The 15963-nt window shown below is 46.7% G+C and overlaps 1 protein-coding gene across 1 annotated transcript; it reads right to left on the bottom strand.

The window, feature by feature from the left end:
• Positions 1–1819: 1819 nt before the first annotated feature.
• LOC132872704 (uncharacterized) lies at positions 1820–6803 on the bottom strand. The gene is made up of 3 exons (XM_060907697.1): positions 6765–6803; positions 2868–3024; positions 1820–2760 (listed from the first exon to the last, which is right to left on the bottom strand). Exons 1-3 carry the CDS (start codon positions 6767–6769, stop codon positions 1843–1845), a joined length of 1080 nt encoding a protein of 359 aa, XP_060763680.1. The 5' UTR covers positions 6770–6803; the 3' UTR covers positions 1820–1842.
• Positions 6804–15963: the final 9160 nt, after the last annotated feature.

Genomic DNA, 15963 nt, shown 5'->3' with positions numbered 1-15963 from the left:
GGGCTCTAGGATGGGCGTGTCTGATGATGAGTAGGGCTCTAGGATGGGCGTGTCTGATGATGATTAGGGCTCTAGGATGGGCGTGTCTGATGATGATTAGGGCTCTAGGATGGGCGTGTCTGATGATGAGTAGGGCTCTAGGATGGGCGTGTCTGATGATTAGGGCTCTAGGATGGGCGTGTCTGATGATGATTAGGGCTCTAGGATGGGCGTGTCTGATGATGATTAGGGCTCTAGGATGGGCGTGTCTGATGATGAGTAGGGCTCTCAGGTGATGCGTGGTGTTTCCCGTTAGGAGGTGTGCATTATCCACGGTTACGTTAAAGTGTTTCCCAGCGTCACACATGTTGGGTTTACACTCCCACACGTGCCATTCTGTGTGTTCTGTAAAAGCAGTAAATGATATGAGATAAATCATGGCCATTAGCGTCACTGTCGGCTCTGGTACTGTTCCTGTACAGCGTTACCCCGTGGGACCAGCCGTCAGACAGAAACCTGACTGCACTGATACACGCTTTGAACCATTTTTTTTGTTGTTGAACATAAAAGTATGAAAAGCTTGCAGTTTTTATAAACGCTTGTACTTCTGTAACTGCAACGTGGCAGTGTTCAGGTCCTGTTTCATTCCTGTAACTCTGTCACATGACCGTGACGGGGGATGATCAGTGCCTCGCGTTAGACTCCAGGGAGAGGAAATGTTCAAGTGTTTACACTGACTTTTTATTCGTGAATATAATAAATAGAAAATCACACAGTGGAGCAAAGATATGAAGTTTATCTTGTGTTGAAAAATATTTTCACTCGTTCACTCTCTCAGGATATAAACATTCACCACTCGGAGATAAAGTTCAGATCTCTGCACCACCATGTCATCTCCTCTATACACGTGTTAAATGTTGAGTGTAATTATAGATTACATTTTGTGCTCATTTCATAAACAGAGTTGAAATGTATCACTGATAATTTTATTTTCTAATTTAAAAAAAATGATCTAATGTTTAAAAGTGACTTGATAATAAATTTTCACACTTTTCTAAAGGTGTAAACTTTATTCCTCACTTCACTATCGCACTGTCAGACACACGGGGGGATCCTGGGGAATCACTGGCTTTGTGACGTCATGTGAAAGCGACATTTACAGAGTTCAGGATGGAGGAGACCTTCAAGGCCTTGAATTAAAAACCATGATTGAAGGCATACATCTCAACCTTTAGTTCCCCACGCCCTTACAACTCTGTACTTTCCCCTTACACACACCCATGAGCCCTTATACACCAGAAACAATTCAATATATAATCCAAAGCACCGATAGTTTTATTCCACATTATACACTCCTATTGTAATCAGCATATTTATCACACTGCATCAAGTTAAAGGGATCAAATAATAAGCATGTAGTGAATAAAAAGAAATTTTAGATCCCAGAAAAAACAACTGAATTAAAAAGGACTATATGTACAGTCAAGTCAACAATTATCTACTAAAGACAATGACTGAACTATAAACTTTATTTAATATACATTGTATCAGTAATACCAGAATTATTGATGTAAATTTTGCAAATAAAATGTATTAATATTAAATCAATATTAAGTCAACTAAAGATGGCTGAACCACATCAAGAATATTATGTAAACAAGGATAAGTGAAAATATTAATAAATTATGAAGTTAAATTGAAAATCTTCCCAGTAATTTATAACAAGAAGTTAAATTTTATTCCTTTTTGGAGTGTTCTTTGCTGTACAAAGATGTTGCAGATTTGGCACGAGCTATAATATCACTGCTTGGGTCGCAGTTGTAGCTCCTCATCACACTTCATTGTAATTTGCAGATGTGCAGTTCATGTGTCTGCAGCCGTATTTTTTCTGTCCTCAGGATGAATTTTCCTAACCAATGAAAAAGCCCTCTCGCTATCTGCATCGCTCTGTGGGAGGCACAGCAAAGCAGTAAAAAGTTGTTTCAGCATTGGAAACCTGGCAACACCCAGAGCAGCTTTTACATCCAAGACCTTTCCCCAATATACAGCTATTGGTACTTTTTTGCCATCATTTGCCCTGCATGGCACAACATCATCTGGCATAAGCTGAAAGTCCTTCCACTCGTCCTTCAACTGCTCCAGGTCAAAGCCAAAAGAGGAAGTTAAATTGACAACACTGCTATAGTCCAGGTCATCCTTTTTAGATGGATCTAACACTGCAAGATTGACCAACACATCATTGTCAAACGGAAATTTATCCATCATCTTCCTGGCAGCAGCCTCATAAAATCCTCTGACAGAGGAGACGACCTGGGCAGTTTTTGCGTCCAGGTCTTCCTCTAGCTCCACCAGGCGAGATCTGACTGCAGGCCCCACTGCCAGCTTGTCATCGGACTGCTGCAGCTCCTGGTTGCCCACATCAAATTCCCTAAGGTTCCTGCAGGACTTGACATGCTTCAGCTCCAAGAACTTCACAGCAAACTTCCGTAGAAGCCTGTCCATCTCAGGGAGGAGACTGACAACCATGCAATCCTCCCCTTGAAAAAGGATGTTAAACTGATTGAGCACTGGCAATATGTACTGCAGGAACAACAGTATCAGCTCAGTCAGGGGTTCCTGTAGCCTGTCATTTATCGACTTGACTTTGCCCGGTTTCTCAACATCTTTATGACCGACAAAGTAGCTTCGCAAGGCCGGCAGTTGGCTCAGCAGGCGGTTGCAGACTTTCTCTAGGGACAGCCAACAGGTAGGACAGTGCTTCAAGATCTGCTGCTCCTCGACCTAGAATTTAACGTAGAACAATTAATTGCGGAAAAGCTGGAAGACTACCAGAAGAGAATCTCAAAGACTCCTTATGTTTTAGTGATACGCTAGGTCTGTTAGCTAACCTCTGTAAACTGCTGAAATTCTTTGAAGTCCTGAATGCGCTTTGAGCTGTGGTGGAAAAAGTAGAACACATCCACCAGAACGTCATCTACTTTAAATGGCAGCGCCGTCACACCGGCCTTCACGCAAAGATTTGTCAAGTGGCAAATGCAGCCAATGCTGAAACAGAAATAACAGTAGAATAAGTTCAGTACTGGAGTACTATTCTGATAAAATTTTAGTGCATATCATTACAGCACCCTCCACAATTATTGGCACCCCTTGTTAAGATGTGTTCTTAGCTTCTCATAAATTCTTTTTTTTTAAATAATATAGGACAACAATGTAAAAAAAGAGAAAAATCCAACCTTTAATTCAAGTGCCACAATTATTGGCACCCCTGATGTTAATACTTTGTACAACTCTCTTTTGCCAACAAGACAGCACTTAATCTTCTCCTATAACATTTCACAAGATGGGAGAATACAGAGAGAGGGATCTTCAACCATTCCTCTTTGCACAATCTCTCTAAATCATCCAGAGTCCTGGGTCCTCTCCTATGCACTCTCCTCTTCAGCTCACGCCACAGGTTTTCAATTGGGTTGAGGTCTGGGGACTGAGATGGCCATGGGAGGAGCTTGATTTTGTGTCTGGTGAACCATTTTTGTGTAGATTTGGCCACATGTTTAGGGTCATTATCTTGCTGAAAGACCCAGTGACGACCCATCTTCAGCTTTCGGGCAGAGGCCACTAGATTTTGATTTAAAATGTCCTGGTATTTCAAAGAGTTCATGATGCGATGCACCCTAACAAGGTTCCCGGGGCCTTTGGAAGAGAAACAGGCCCACAGCATCACCGATCCTCCCCCATACTTCACAGTGGGCATGAGGTGCTTTTCCGCAAACTCATCTTTTGTGATGTATTAGTGTTTGTTGCCAAAAACCTCTATCTTGGTCTCATCTGACCAAAGCACACGGTCCCAGTTGAAGTCCCAGTACTGCTTAGTGAACTCCAGACGTTTACGTTTATGCTTGTAAGTGAGAAAAGGCTTTTTCCGTGCATGCCTCCCAAACAGCTTGTTGGCATGTACTGTAGATAGCACCTGATGGTTGTTATGGAGACTTTGTGACCCCAAGATGCTACTCTTTGATGCAAATTCTCTAACAGTGAGCTTTGGAGAACTTTTTACTTCTCTTCCCATCCTCCTCACTGTGCGTGGTGGCAAGATAAACTTGCATCCTTGTCCAGGCTTGTTTGCCGCTGTTCCAGTTGTTTTAAACTTCTTGATGATTCCTCTGACTGTAGATATGGGCCGGTGTAGGCGAGCGGCTATTTTCTTGTAGCCATTGCCTGACTTATGAAGGTCGACACACATCTGCCTGACTTGAATGGTGTGTTCTCTTGTCTTTCCCATGTTGAAGAGTGGATAAGAGAAATAGGCCTCTGTGTCACATCATATTTATACCCCAGGGAAACAGGATGTGATGAATTACTAATTAAAGGTTCCTAGATACTCTGATCAACTTTATAAACTACAGTAGAAATGACAGAAATGCTTCAATTGCATTTATTTTCCAGGAATTGTTATGGGTGCCAGTAATTGTGGAACAGGTGAGTTTATGAAAAATAATTATTTCTTAGTCAGGGATTTTTTTTAATTCACTTGAGCTAAAGGTTACATTTTTCTACAATTTTCAGTGTGAGATTATGCTTCTGCAATAAAAATTGAATTTATTTTAAGGCTTTTAACACATCTTAACCAGGGGTGCCAATAATTGTGGAGGGCGCTGTATATCTACATATATTATATATATAAAAAAATATATCAACTTATGACACATGAAACATACCTAAAAATCTTGGGATTTTTGCTTCCCAGAGGAAAGGAAATTTTAAAATGAGATCTCTTCTCTTTCTCAATTGTTTCTCCTAGATCAGTGGTTCTCAAACTGTGGTACGCGTACCACCGGTGGTACGCGAGCGCTCTCTGGTGGTACGCGGGGGAAAGTCATATTTTCGCATTAACATTTTCAGCTAAAAAAAAAAAAACCCTGAAACATGCAGTGCATAATAAATACAACGTTTCAAAAGAAATGTGTAGCTACGTGTGAGAATGTGAAAAAATTATGTCTGGCTTTTACATTTTTGTGGCAATGCAAGTCTTCAGGATTCTTTTTTTTCCCTTTTTTTGTGCTGAGATGTTTGATGTTTCACATATCTTCTGCTGAGAAAAAAAGACTTGATGTTTGTGTTATTTGTGGGCCACATTAGGAGCATAATTTTGTAGAGGTCGAATATGTACTGTATGGCTCTGTGCCATTTTCATTCAGTTGCAATTTGAGTGTGTATTGCGCTGTGTATGTAGGAGTATGTGAGAATTGTTGGACAGAGTTGTAAATGTCTGATTCGGTGTTAACAGCTATCAATAAATAACCATAATAAGGAATAAACATCTCTCCTGTGTGGCTGAAGCTAATAGGGAAGGCCTATGCTGCTATATTATAATGTTGGTCATCATGGTGGTACTCAGAGAGCTCAATATTTTCTCAGGTGGTACAGAGTATAAAAAGTTTGAGAACCACTGTCCTAGACAATAATGAGATCATAGTGATATTAAAATGAGATTATTGCTTTTGTCTCCTGCTTCTCAGGTTTGTCTCTGGAGCAAAAGAGTTAAGTTATCTCATTGTAGACTCCCTTTAATCTACAAATGAGTTCTCAACAATGTTTTAAATAATGCTCAGTGTTGACCAATTTATACATCTCATACTTTGCTCAGGCTGATCCACCAGAGAGCTCTCTCTGTAAACTCACACAATTCTCATTTCAGATCTATTTGGTGAGTCTCAGATTAGGCTTCGTCAGTTTTGTAAAAGAGGTCTCTACACAATCTTGAACCATTCGCATTCTAGTCATCTCAGTTTAGTCCTTTTTTGATTTACAAAAGAGGTCTCAACAAAGGCTTAAACAATACTCAGATTAGAGGTCTGCGCTGGACAGAATTTTCAGTCCCGCTCCCGCATTGTGCAGTCCCGCTCCCACCTGCTCCCGCAAAGAATTATGATTTTCAGTCCCGCTCCTGCATTGTGCAGTCCCGCTCCCACCCGCTCCCGCAAAGAATTATGATTTTCAGTCCCGCTCCCGCATTGTGCAGTCCCGCTCCCACCCGCTCCCGCAAAGAATTATGATTTTCAGTCCCGCTCCCGCCCGCCATATTTTGTCCCGCTCCCACCCGCAAATCCTGCATGATGCAGACGTTCGTGTTATTTCTCACGAAAGTTGAAATTAGTCAACTAATAAAATAGTCTTAGTCGTGGTTCAGTCGACTAAGGCGCCATACCATAAATCCGGGGACCTGGGTTAGATTCCGACCCAAGGTCATTTCCCGATCCCTCCCCGTCTCTCTCTCCAGCTCATTTCCCGTCTCTACACTGTCCTATCCAATAAAGGTGAAAAAAGCCCAAAGAAACTAATATCTCTTTTGTGACTCCTACTTGTGTCATTGCTATGTCTCATCTTTTGCTTCTTTTATTTCTCCTAAGGCAAAATTAGGAGAAAGAACTGTGACAAAAGTAATACTTAAATGATCCTTAAAAGAGAATCACCATTTTGTCTCCTGAGCAACAGAAGGGATACAAATGAGAAACAAAATTTTCCTCTGGTTTGGAGCCTGGCCAAAACACAATCTTTCCTGCCAATCATGGTGTTGCAACTGTCACTTGCAAACCCAGCCATGTTGGCCCAGGGGATGTCATTTTCACTGAAAATATGCATTCGTGCTCATTTTGTAATTATGAAAGTTACAAAGGTATTTATATTATTATACATATTACTACACACTTCCAGTCTAGACTGTTAAACAGGTATACAGATTCAGCAAACTGGCACACCGTTTTACAATTTAAAGAATAAATTCTTACCTCATGAAGCCGTCAACAGCTTCAAATATCGCTGAAGCTTTACCAGAAGCAAGTTCTGATAAATCTAGCGTTCTGGTTTTTACACAGACATCTTCAAAAATGTGTGCCAGAATGACCAAGCGCTTGGTGCCGTTTCTGTCGTTGCGCTCATCTATCATAAGGCTAAACGGCTGCTGGTGCATTTTTTCGGTGACAGGATTTGTATAAGCAGGGGCTAAACTTCCTTTGACGACCATGGTCATCTTCGTTCGTTTGCATGCAAAATCCTGGGTGAACAACAAATGAATAAAAGGTTAGGTCTATGTACATAACTGGCAAGTACAGATTATTTTCCTGGTCAATAAAAGAAAATCAGAGCACGGCAAACATGTAGATGGTGTTAAATTGCTTCCGTCCCCTACTACACATTTAAGGGACAGGTTACCAACGGTCGTTACCACCATTACTCTTCATTCGATACTTTTCCAGGTTACTGATGACTGATGGTAGTAATGGGTGTTGGTCATCTGTGTCTACGTATCCTCCTGGGAACCAAGAAAAAATGTGTCTCTCAATTTCTCTTTTGTTGTGATTTCCTTACTAGGTAGGGTTAAAAAAACAACTTGCAATTTAGATTTTTTCAAAAAAAAAAGAAAAGGATGCACTCTTTACAAGACACCAGGATTCAAGTGAACAGCTTGAAAGAGTAAGAGGGAGTGCACGTAAAACAAATGTCAGCTACAGAGGACACAAGTCTACGGGTTGGTTCTCAGGAGGATAAAATGTCTATCAGCAATTAAAATGTTTAGGGAAGCGAACTCACCGGGTAACTACAGTTGGCGTTGTATAAACAGCGACTCCCAGTATCGCCTCCCTAAATTATCATGATAATGGAGGAAGCTTTCCTACATGCAAACAGTAAAAACTTAAAAAATCTCATCTCATTATCTGTAGCCGCTTTATCCTGTTCTACAGGGTCGCAGGCAAGCTGGAGCCTATCCCAGCTGACTACGGGCGAAAGGCGGGGTTCACCCTGGACAAGTCGCCAGGTCATCACAGGGCTGACACATAGACACAGACAACCATTCACACTCACACCTACGCTCAATTTAGAGTCACCAGTTAACCTAACCTGCATGTCTTTGGACTGTGGGGGAAACCGGAGCACCCAGAGGAAACCCACGCGGACACGGGGAGAACATGCAAACTCCACACAGAAAGGCCCTCGCCGGCCACGGGGCTCGAACCCAGACCTTCTTGCTGTGAGGCGACAGCGCTAACCACTACACCACCGTGCCGCCCAACTTAAAAAATGTAAAAAATAAATAAAAAACACAAATGTGCAGTCTTTGAATTGGGAAACATTTTTTTTGCTAGCTCTGAAAAATGGTCTGCCACAGTCGGGGGGATGTTGTGTTCCACGAGAAATTGGCAGAACATAACTTCTGCAGCCATCTCAGAAGTCTGGGCAGTCCGAGCCAACGGACTTGTGCCAAAATCCTGCTCCATAGACTTGAAGGTCCTGCATTTAGCAACGCAGTCTTTATGTGCCTTGGTTTGGAAATGCAATTTCAGGTCATAAAAACCTGAAGCTGCCACTTTAATGTGCTTTCTGCACAGAACACAGAGCGAATATTGGGGGCCATTCGAAGACGCCTGGATCCATCCTTTGTACTCTCCATCCAGAGTTTCCCATTCCTTCAGATGTGTTCCAGTTCCAGCACGTTTTCTCTTTGCCATTGCATTTCCAGATGCCATTTTTAAAAGATAATAATAATAATAATAAGTTCAATTTAGGGGCGGCACGGTGGTGTAGTGGTTAGCGCTGTCGCCTCACAGCAAGAAGGTCTGGGTTCAAGCCCCGTGGCCGGCGAGGGCCTTTCTGTGCGGAGTTTGCATGTTCTCCCCGTGTCCGCGTGGGTTTCCTCCGGGTGCTCCGGTTTCCCCCACAGTCCAAAGACATGCAGGTTAGGTTAACTGGTGACTCTAAATTGAGCGTAGGTGTGAATGTGAGTGTGAATGGTTGTCTGTGTCTATGTGTCAGCCCTGTGATGACCTGGCGACTTGTCCAGGGTGAACCCCGCCTTTCGCCCGTAGTCAGCTGGGATAGGATCCAGCTTGCCTGCGACCCTGTAGAAGGATAAAGCGGCTACAGATAATGAGATGAGATGAGATGATGATGGATGTTCAACACCTCGAGGATGAACAAATGCCACGTGTTTGTGGATTCTGTGCTATTGAAGGGTAAGAGAGCTGAGAGAACTTGCTCCAATATCGTAATTTAGCCTGTTAATCATCAAACTGTTCTATCAAAGTAAGCTTTAAAAGAAATCATTAGCATTCACTACAGATGTTCTCAGCCTCTGGATTGTGAGGAACCAGAGTTCGATTGAACTGAACTAAGGGTATTTTCACAGCTGCACTTTTCAGTCTGGTTAAATGAAACTCTGGATCGTTTTCCCCCTTGATGTGACTCCATTTGTGCAGGTGTGAACCCAGTAATCCCACTCGGGTGCAGACCAGGACAGGTAGTCTGGTTCTAAGAAACTGCTGTCAAGTGTTTAAGACTCTTCCTCGAAGTGCATTCAGATGTGTGATTTCCTGTTAATCACGAGGTACAAACCACAGCGGGAAGGAGAAAGTGTCTGTCTGTACTTTACCATCATCAAACGAGTCAGAATCCGCTCACCTTTCTCTCACAGAACTGAGCAAAATTCCTGTAATTATTGATTAAGTTTATTTGCCTGTACGTACATTGTAGCTGTGAACTTCTCATGACACGTGATTGAGGTTTGAGTGTTTGTGGGTTTTTTAAATCTAAAATAATGTCCTCCCACCCTAAACACTACAGGAAGCACATGTTTTCACCGGTAGCACAAAATAACAGATGGTTATTGTAACAAGTGTCTAAGTGGGTGGAGCACAGAAGCACGGCAGGCCAGAACTGAGTTCTCAACAGACTCCTTTATTACAGCTTTTCAGCTTAATATTTCTCTCACACGCACGCACGCATATCAGTACCCAGGTTGGGGAGAAGCTCCCTTCCTCTGCTCTCCCTCTCCTCTTATAGGGCGTGGTCACTGGGGAAGACACACAAACACGGGTTAATTCCCGTCAGGTGCAGTGATTCCGCCACTTACCTTCCCTGACTCCGCCCTCCATTCACAGACCGACGCTTGACCATGCCCCTGCTGCCACATACCCCCACCGCCCGACTCAGGCCGGGCAGCCGTCCGGCCTGCAGCCAACTCCCCCCCCCGATGGGAGAGGAAGTCAGCCACAACCATCTGCTCCCCCGGCCTGTGGACCACCTCGAACTTAAACGGCTGGAGTGCCATATACCAACAGGTGATCCGCGCGTTGGCATCCTTCATGCGGTGGAGCCACTGCAGGGGCGCGTGGTCCGACCAGAGGGTGAAAGGGCACCCCAGCAGATAGTAGTGGAGGGCGAGAACTGCCCACTTGATGGCAAGGCATTCCTTCTCTATGGTGCTGTACCTGCCCTCGCGCACCAACAGCTTGTGGCTGATGTACAGCACTGGACGGTCCTCCCCCTCCACCTCCTGGGACAGAACAGCCCCCAGCCCTCTGTCTGATGCGTCCGTCTGTAAAACAAAGGGGAGAGAAAAGTCAGGAGACTTTAACAGTGGCCCCCCACACAGTGCAGCCTTTACCTTAGAAAAAGCCCGCTGGCATTGCTCCGTCCATTGGACCGGATCTGGTGCCCTCTTTTTAGTGAGATCAGTCAGCGGGCTGGTGACATCCGAATAATTAGGTATAAACCTACAATAGTAGCCAGCCAGCCCCAGGAACTGTCTCACCCCCTTTTTGGTCTTGGGCCTCGGGCAGGCCGCAATCGCTGCTGTCTTATTGGTTTGGGGACGCACCTGCCCATTGCCCAAGTGGAAGCCCAGATACCGTACTTCCACCCACCTAATCGCACACTTCTTCGGGTTGGCTGTGAGCCCCGTTCGCCTCAGCGACCCCAGGACGGCCCTCAGGTGTTTTAGGTGCCGCAGCCAGTCATTACTATAAATAATAATGTCATCTAAGTATGCGGCCGCATAGGTGGCGTGGGGGAGGAGGACCCTATCCATAAGCCGCTGGAACATAGCAGGCGCCCCAAACAGCCCAAATGGAAGTGTGACGAACTGGTGTAAGCCAAATGGTGTGGAAAAGGCCATTTTCTCTCGGGATAGTGGAGTCAAGGGGATCTGCCAATATCCCTTTGTCAAATCCAGTGTCGAATAAAAACGAGCCATGCCTAGTTGATTGAGCAACTCGTCAATACGAGGCATTGGGTACGCGTCAAATTTAGACACTGCGTTGACTTTTCTATAGTCCACACAGAACCGGACCGACCCATCGGCCTTGGGAACCAAGACCACCGGACTGCTCCAGTCACTGTGGGACTCCTCGACAATGCCCATTTCGAGCATAGCCTCGAGTTCTTCCCGAACCACCTTTTTCTTGTGTTTGGGTAGTCTATAAGGGCGGCTGCGCACTACCACCCCTGGGGGCGTCTCAATGTGGTGTTCTATGAGGTGGGTGCGGCCGGGCAGGGGTGAGAACACATCAGAAAATTCTGTTTGCAACCAGGCGACCTCCATGAGCTGAGTCGGGGAGAGGTGGGCTCCACAGGGGACCGGAGCGGTGGGTGATGCCGATTTTCCCTTTTGAACCTCCGGCCCCAGCTCCGCCTTCTCTGGAACCACCGACACCAGCGCCACGGGGACCTCCTCGCTCCAATGTTTTAATAGATTGAGGTGGTATACCTGTAACGCCCCACCCCTGTCCGTTCGCCTCACCTCATAGTCGACGTCCCCGACTCGCCGTGTGACCTCAAAGGGTCCTTGCCACCTGGCGATTAATTTAGAGCTCGACGTGGGCAATAACACGAGTACTTTGTCTCTCGGTGTGAATTCCCTAAGGCGCGTGCCCCTGTTGTACAGGCGGACTTGACGTTCTTGAGCCTGCTGCAAATTCTCCTGGGTTAGGTGTGTGAGTGTGTGGAGTTTTGCATGCAGGTCAATAACGTATTTAATTTCATTTTTGCACGGGAAAGGTCCCTCCTCCCAATTTTCCCGCAGCACATCTAGGATGCCACGCGGCTTACACCCATATAATAATTCGAACAGGGAGAACCCCGTGGAGACTTGTGGGACCTCTCGCACTGCGAAAAGCAGGGGTTTGAGCCATTTATCCCAGTTACGTGTGTCCTCGCTTACAAATTTTTTAATTATGTTTTTGAGGGTGTGATTAAACCGTTTGACTAAGCCGTCTGTCTGTGTGTGATAAATGCTGGTGCGGATCGGCTTGATTCCCAATAACCCATACAGTTCACGCAGTGTGCGTGACATGAACGTAGTGCCTTGATCAGTCAGAATCTCTTTGGGGATTCCGACTCAGGAGATGACGTGGAAGAGCGCTTCTGCAATACTACGTGCGGAGATATTGCGAAGCGGCACTGCTTCCGGATATCGCGTTGCATGGTCCACCAGAACTAAAATAAAGTGATACCCTCGTGTTGACCAATCTAATGGCCCGACGAGATCCATCCCAATTCTTTCGAACGGGGTCTCAATTAATGGTAGAGGGCGCTAAGGCGCTTTTGGGATGGCTGCTGGATTTACTAACTTGTATTTGCGGCATGCCGTACACCACCTACGGACATCGCCTCGAATCCCTGGCCAATAGAACCGGGCCATTATTCGGGCTAGTGTCTTATCCTGCCCTAAGTGTCCAGCCATGGGATTAAAGTGAGCCGCCTGAAATACCAATTCCCGGCGGCTCTTTGGGATCAAAAGTTGGGTTATTTGTTCCTTAGTTTGAGTGTCCTGCGTCGCTTGGTATAACCTGTCCTTAATAATGGAAAAATAGGGGAAAGACGGGGTGGCGTTTGGCTGGAGCGTTTGACCATCGATTACTCTCACTTGGTCAAATGCATGCCGCAGAGACTCGTCTCGCGATTGCTCTAATGGAAAATCCGAGAGGGATTCCCCGAGAGAGGGAGGAGGATCATGCTGCTCCTCACTCTGACTTGGTGATGACATAGACGGCTCTCTGACAGCTGCTCCTGCCAATGCCACTCTGGGACCTCCCCCCACTGAACTACGGCAGGACCCACTCTTCACTAAGTGTGTCATTAAATCCCGAAATCCCGGCCAATCAGTCCCCAAAATTATAGAGTGGGTGAGGCGAGGATTAACCTCTGCCTGAACTCTAAATTTCTCCCCTCGAAACAGAATGTGGACCGACACTAAAGGGTAGTTGTGAACATCCCCGTGCACACACAACACCTTCACCAATTGTGCTCTCCCCAATGCCTCATCTTGCACCAGGCTTTGGTGGATTGAGGTCTGATTACAGCCGGAGTCTACCAACGCCTGATACATATCCCCTTGGATACTCACCGGTATGTGATACACTCCGGCCTGATCGAGGGCTGTTCCTGGCACATCGGGGATCTGGACCACCGCGCCCACCTCCATCGCCGAGCACTGATGCTGGAGGTGCCCCGGCTCCCTGCAGCGCCAGCACACCGGCCCAGGCTCTCTCTCTGCACCAGTGTTCCGGATATCACTCACCTGAGGGAGGGGGAGACACAGACATGGAAGTAGGAAACGGTAGGACACCGTGGGTGCGGCGGGCCGGCTGGGGTGGAGCCGGCCCCCGCCTCCGCGGTGGGGGAACGGGGTGAGGGAGAGGAACAGAAGGGGAGAGAGAGGGAGAGGGGAGGGGAGAAGGGGAAACACGCTGTCCTGCCGTTGGAACGGCCGCCATATGGTCCTCCGCCAGCTCAGTGGTCTGATCCAGCAACACCGGGCAATGACACTGGACCCACTCTGCGGTTCCTTCTGGAAGTCGAGCAACGAACTGCTCCAGTGCCACCAGATCAATGATCTCCTTGGCGTCGCGGTTGTTGGCCCTCAGCCACCGGCGGCAGGCGTCCCGGAGTTGCTAGCCAAACGTGAACGGCCGGCTGAACTCCTCCAGGCACAGCACGTGGAAGCACTGCCACTGCTGCTCCAGAGTGCGACCCACGCACTGAAGGATGGCCCTGCCGAGGTCCACGTAGACCAGCCGGCTGTCGGCGGGGAGCTGTAGCGTGGCCAGCTGTGCCTTGCCCGTGAGCAGGGGGAGGAGGCGCACCATGCACTGTTCCACCAGCCAACCCCACGCCTCTGCTGCCTGCTCAAAGAGAGCGAGGAAGGCCTCAGGGTCGTCGTGCGGGCCCATCTTCATTAGGGTGAGGTGGGAAGGGCCCGCGGCAGTGGAGGTGGTGGACCCCACCGACGCGAGTAGGTGCCGGAACGCCTGGCGATCTTCCTGCTGTGCCAGTACCAGGACCTCGAACCTTTGCTCCTGTTCTTTCCGGAGGGCGACCAGCGCCTGGTGCTGGCTCTGTTGGGCCGTGGCGAGGGCATGGATCAGGTCCTTGAAGGGGGAGGACTCCATGGGGTTGTTCTCTCCTGCGCTCCGCCCCGGGTTTCGGCACCACTGTAACAAGTGTCTAAGTGGGTGGAGCACAGAAGCACGGCAGGCCAGAACTGAGTTCTCAGCAGACTCCTTTTTTACAGCTTTTCAGCTTAATATTTCTCTCACACGCACGCAGGCATATCAGTATCCAGGTTGGGGAGAAGCTCCCTTCCTCCGCTCTCCCTCTCCTCTTATAGGGCGCGGTCACTGGGGAAGACACACAAACACAGGTTAATTCCCGTCAGGTGCAGTGATTCTGCCACTTACCTTCCCTGACTCCGCCCTCCATTCACAGACCGATGCTTGACCACGCCCCCGCTGCCACAGTTATAAATTTACACTCTGGGGAGGAAAATGTTTTTCTCGCCGGTTGCCATGGTGACCGATAGTGTCGGAGCTGCACTGGTGATTACAGAGTTTCAGAGATGGGCACGTGGAACTGAAGCTTCAAGTCACTCGTGTGAAGCTCACTGATTTTAAACACCATGTCGGAGCTTGTGTCTGTTCAAGGGAACCATGTGACTTTGAAGGAGGCCTCAAATGTCATGGAGGCTTCAGAGCGTTCCGACTGGTTCGAAACATTTCAAAGCAGACAATGTTCTGGAAAACACGGTGAGAAAAAAACAATGAAAAGTGTGGGAATGTTATGAATCGCTGACCCACAACCAGGTTTATATAAGTGTTCTATGCATTAATGGTGACATCGAATTAATAAAATCTAAAATATGATCTGTTAATATACTCCTGTTGGATTGAAGGTTGGCTGGAAGCTGTGTGATCAGATCCCGTCATTCAATCACAATACCTCGTCTATGCTGCATGTGTTTGTGCCAAACGGGAAAATACTGGAACGCACCAAGGCAACACACACAACCCAAGTGACTTCATTTCTCCACCAAACACTGCAGCTCATGCCGTGCTAATTATTTATCAAACCCAACATTTATTCATTCTCATCTTTGTCGGAGATGTCAGAAAACAACAGCTAGATAAGGCATTAGTGGAGTTGATGGTGAAGGACGAACACCTGTTCTCCATTACAGAAGATAAGGGCTTCAGAAATTATTCAAGATTGATGAACCCCTCCTACACGCTACCATGAAGAAAACTCTCAAGTCTCTGGTGGAGGTCCGTTCCAGGGCCACCAGAGGGAAGGCGAGGTCACTACTGTGAGTCTCACTGCAGATATGTGGATCTCCATTACCACGTACTCATATCTAGCAATAACTTTTCGCTAAATCCCTGAGATGCCTTCATCCATGGTTCTTTAGGAGTTTAAAAAGTTCCCTCAAAGCCACACAGCTGCTCATCTCACTGAAGCCAAAGAACAACTTATGGTAGAGTGCATATGCAGTCTGGCACGAAAAATAGTAAGATGTCTCAAATCAAGCAAAACTGGAAAGGAGAAACTTCATGCTGTTCAAATACGCCTGAGCAGACCAGAGAGGAAGGTGATACAGGAAGTGGAAACCAGGTGGAACAGAACCTTTGCTGTGCTACAAAGGCTTCATGAGAAGAGAAACCCCTTGGAGCTACACGAGCACTGACCTCATACCATTTATTGCAGAAGAGTATGAAACTGTTCATCAGTGTGTTGTGGCTCTTGGGCCAGTTCTCACCAAGCCACTGTAGAACCATCAGCAGAAAAAAGGCTGTCTGGTTCAAAGGTCACACCTCTCATAAAGTTCAGGGAAGTGTTCACAGCTGAGTAATGGGATTGATGGAACACCTGCTAACAACC

The sequence above is a fragment of the Neoarius graeffei genome, chromosome 24 (assembly GCF_027579695.1).
Source record: "Neoarius graeffei isolate fNeoGra1 chromosome 24, fNeoGra1.pri, whole genome shotgun sequence".
Classification (NCBI taxonomy): domain Eukaryota; kingdom Metazoa; phylum Chordata; class Actinopteri; order Siluriformes; family Ariidae; genus Neoarius; species Neoarius graeffei.
This window is presented reverse-complemented; position numbering and strand designations above follow the sequence as displayed.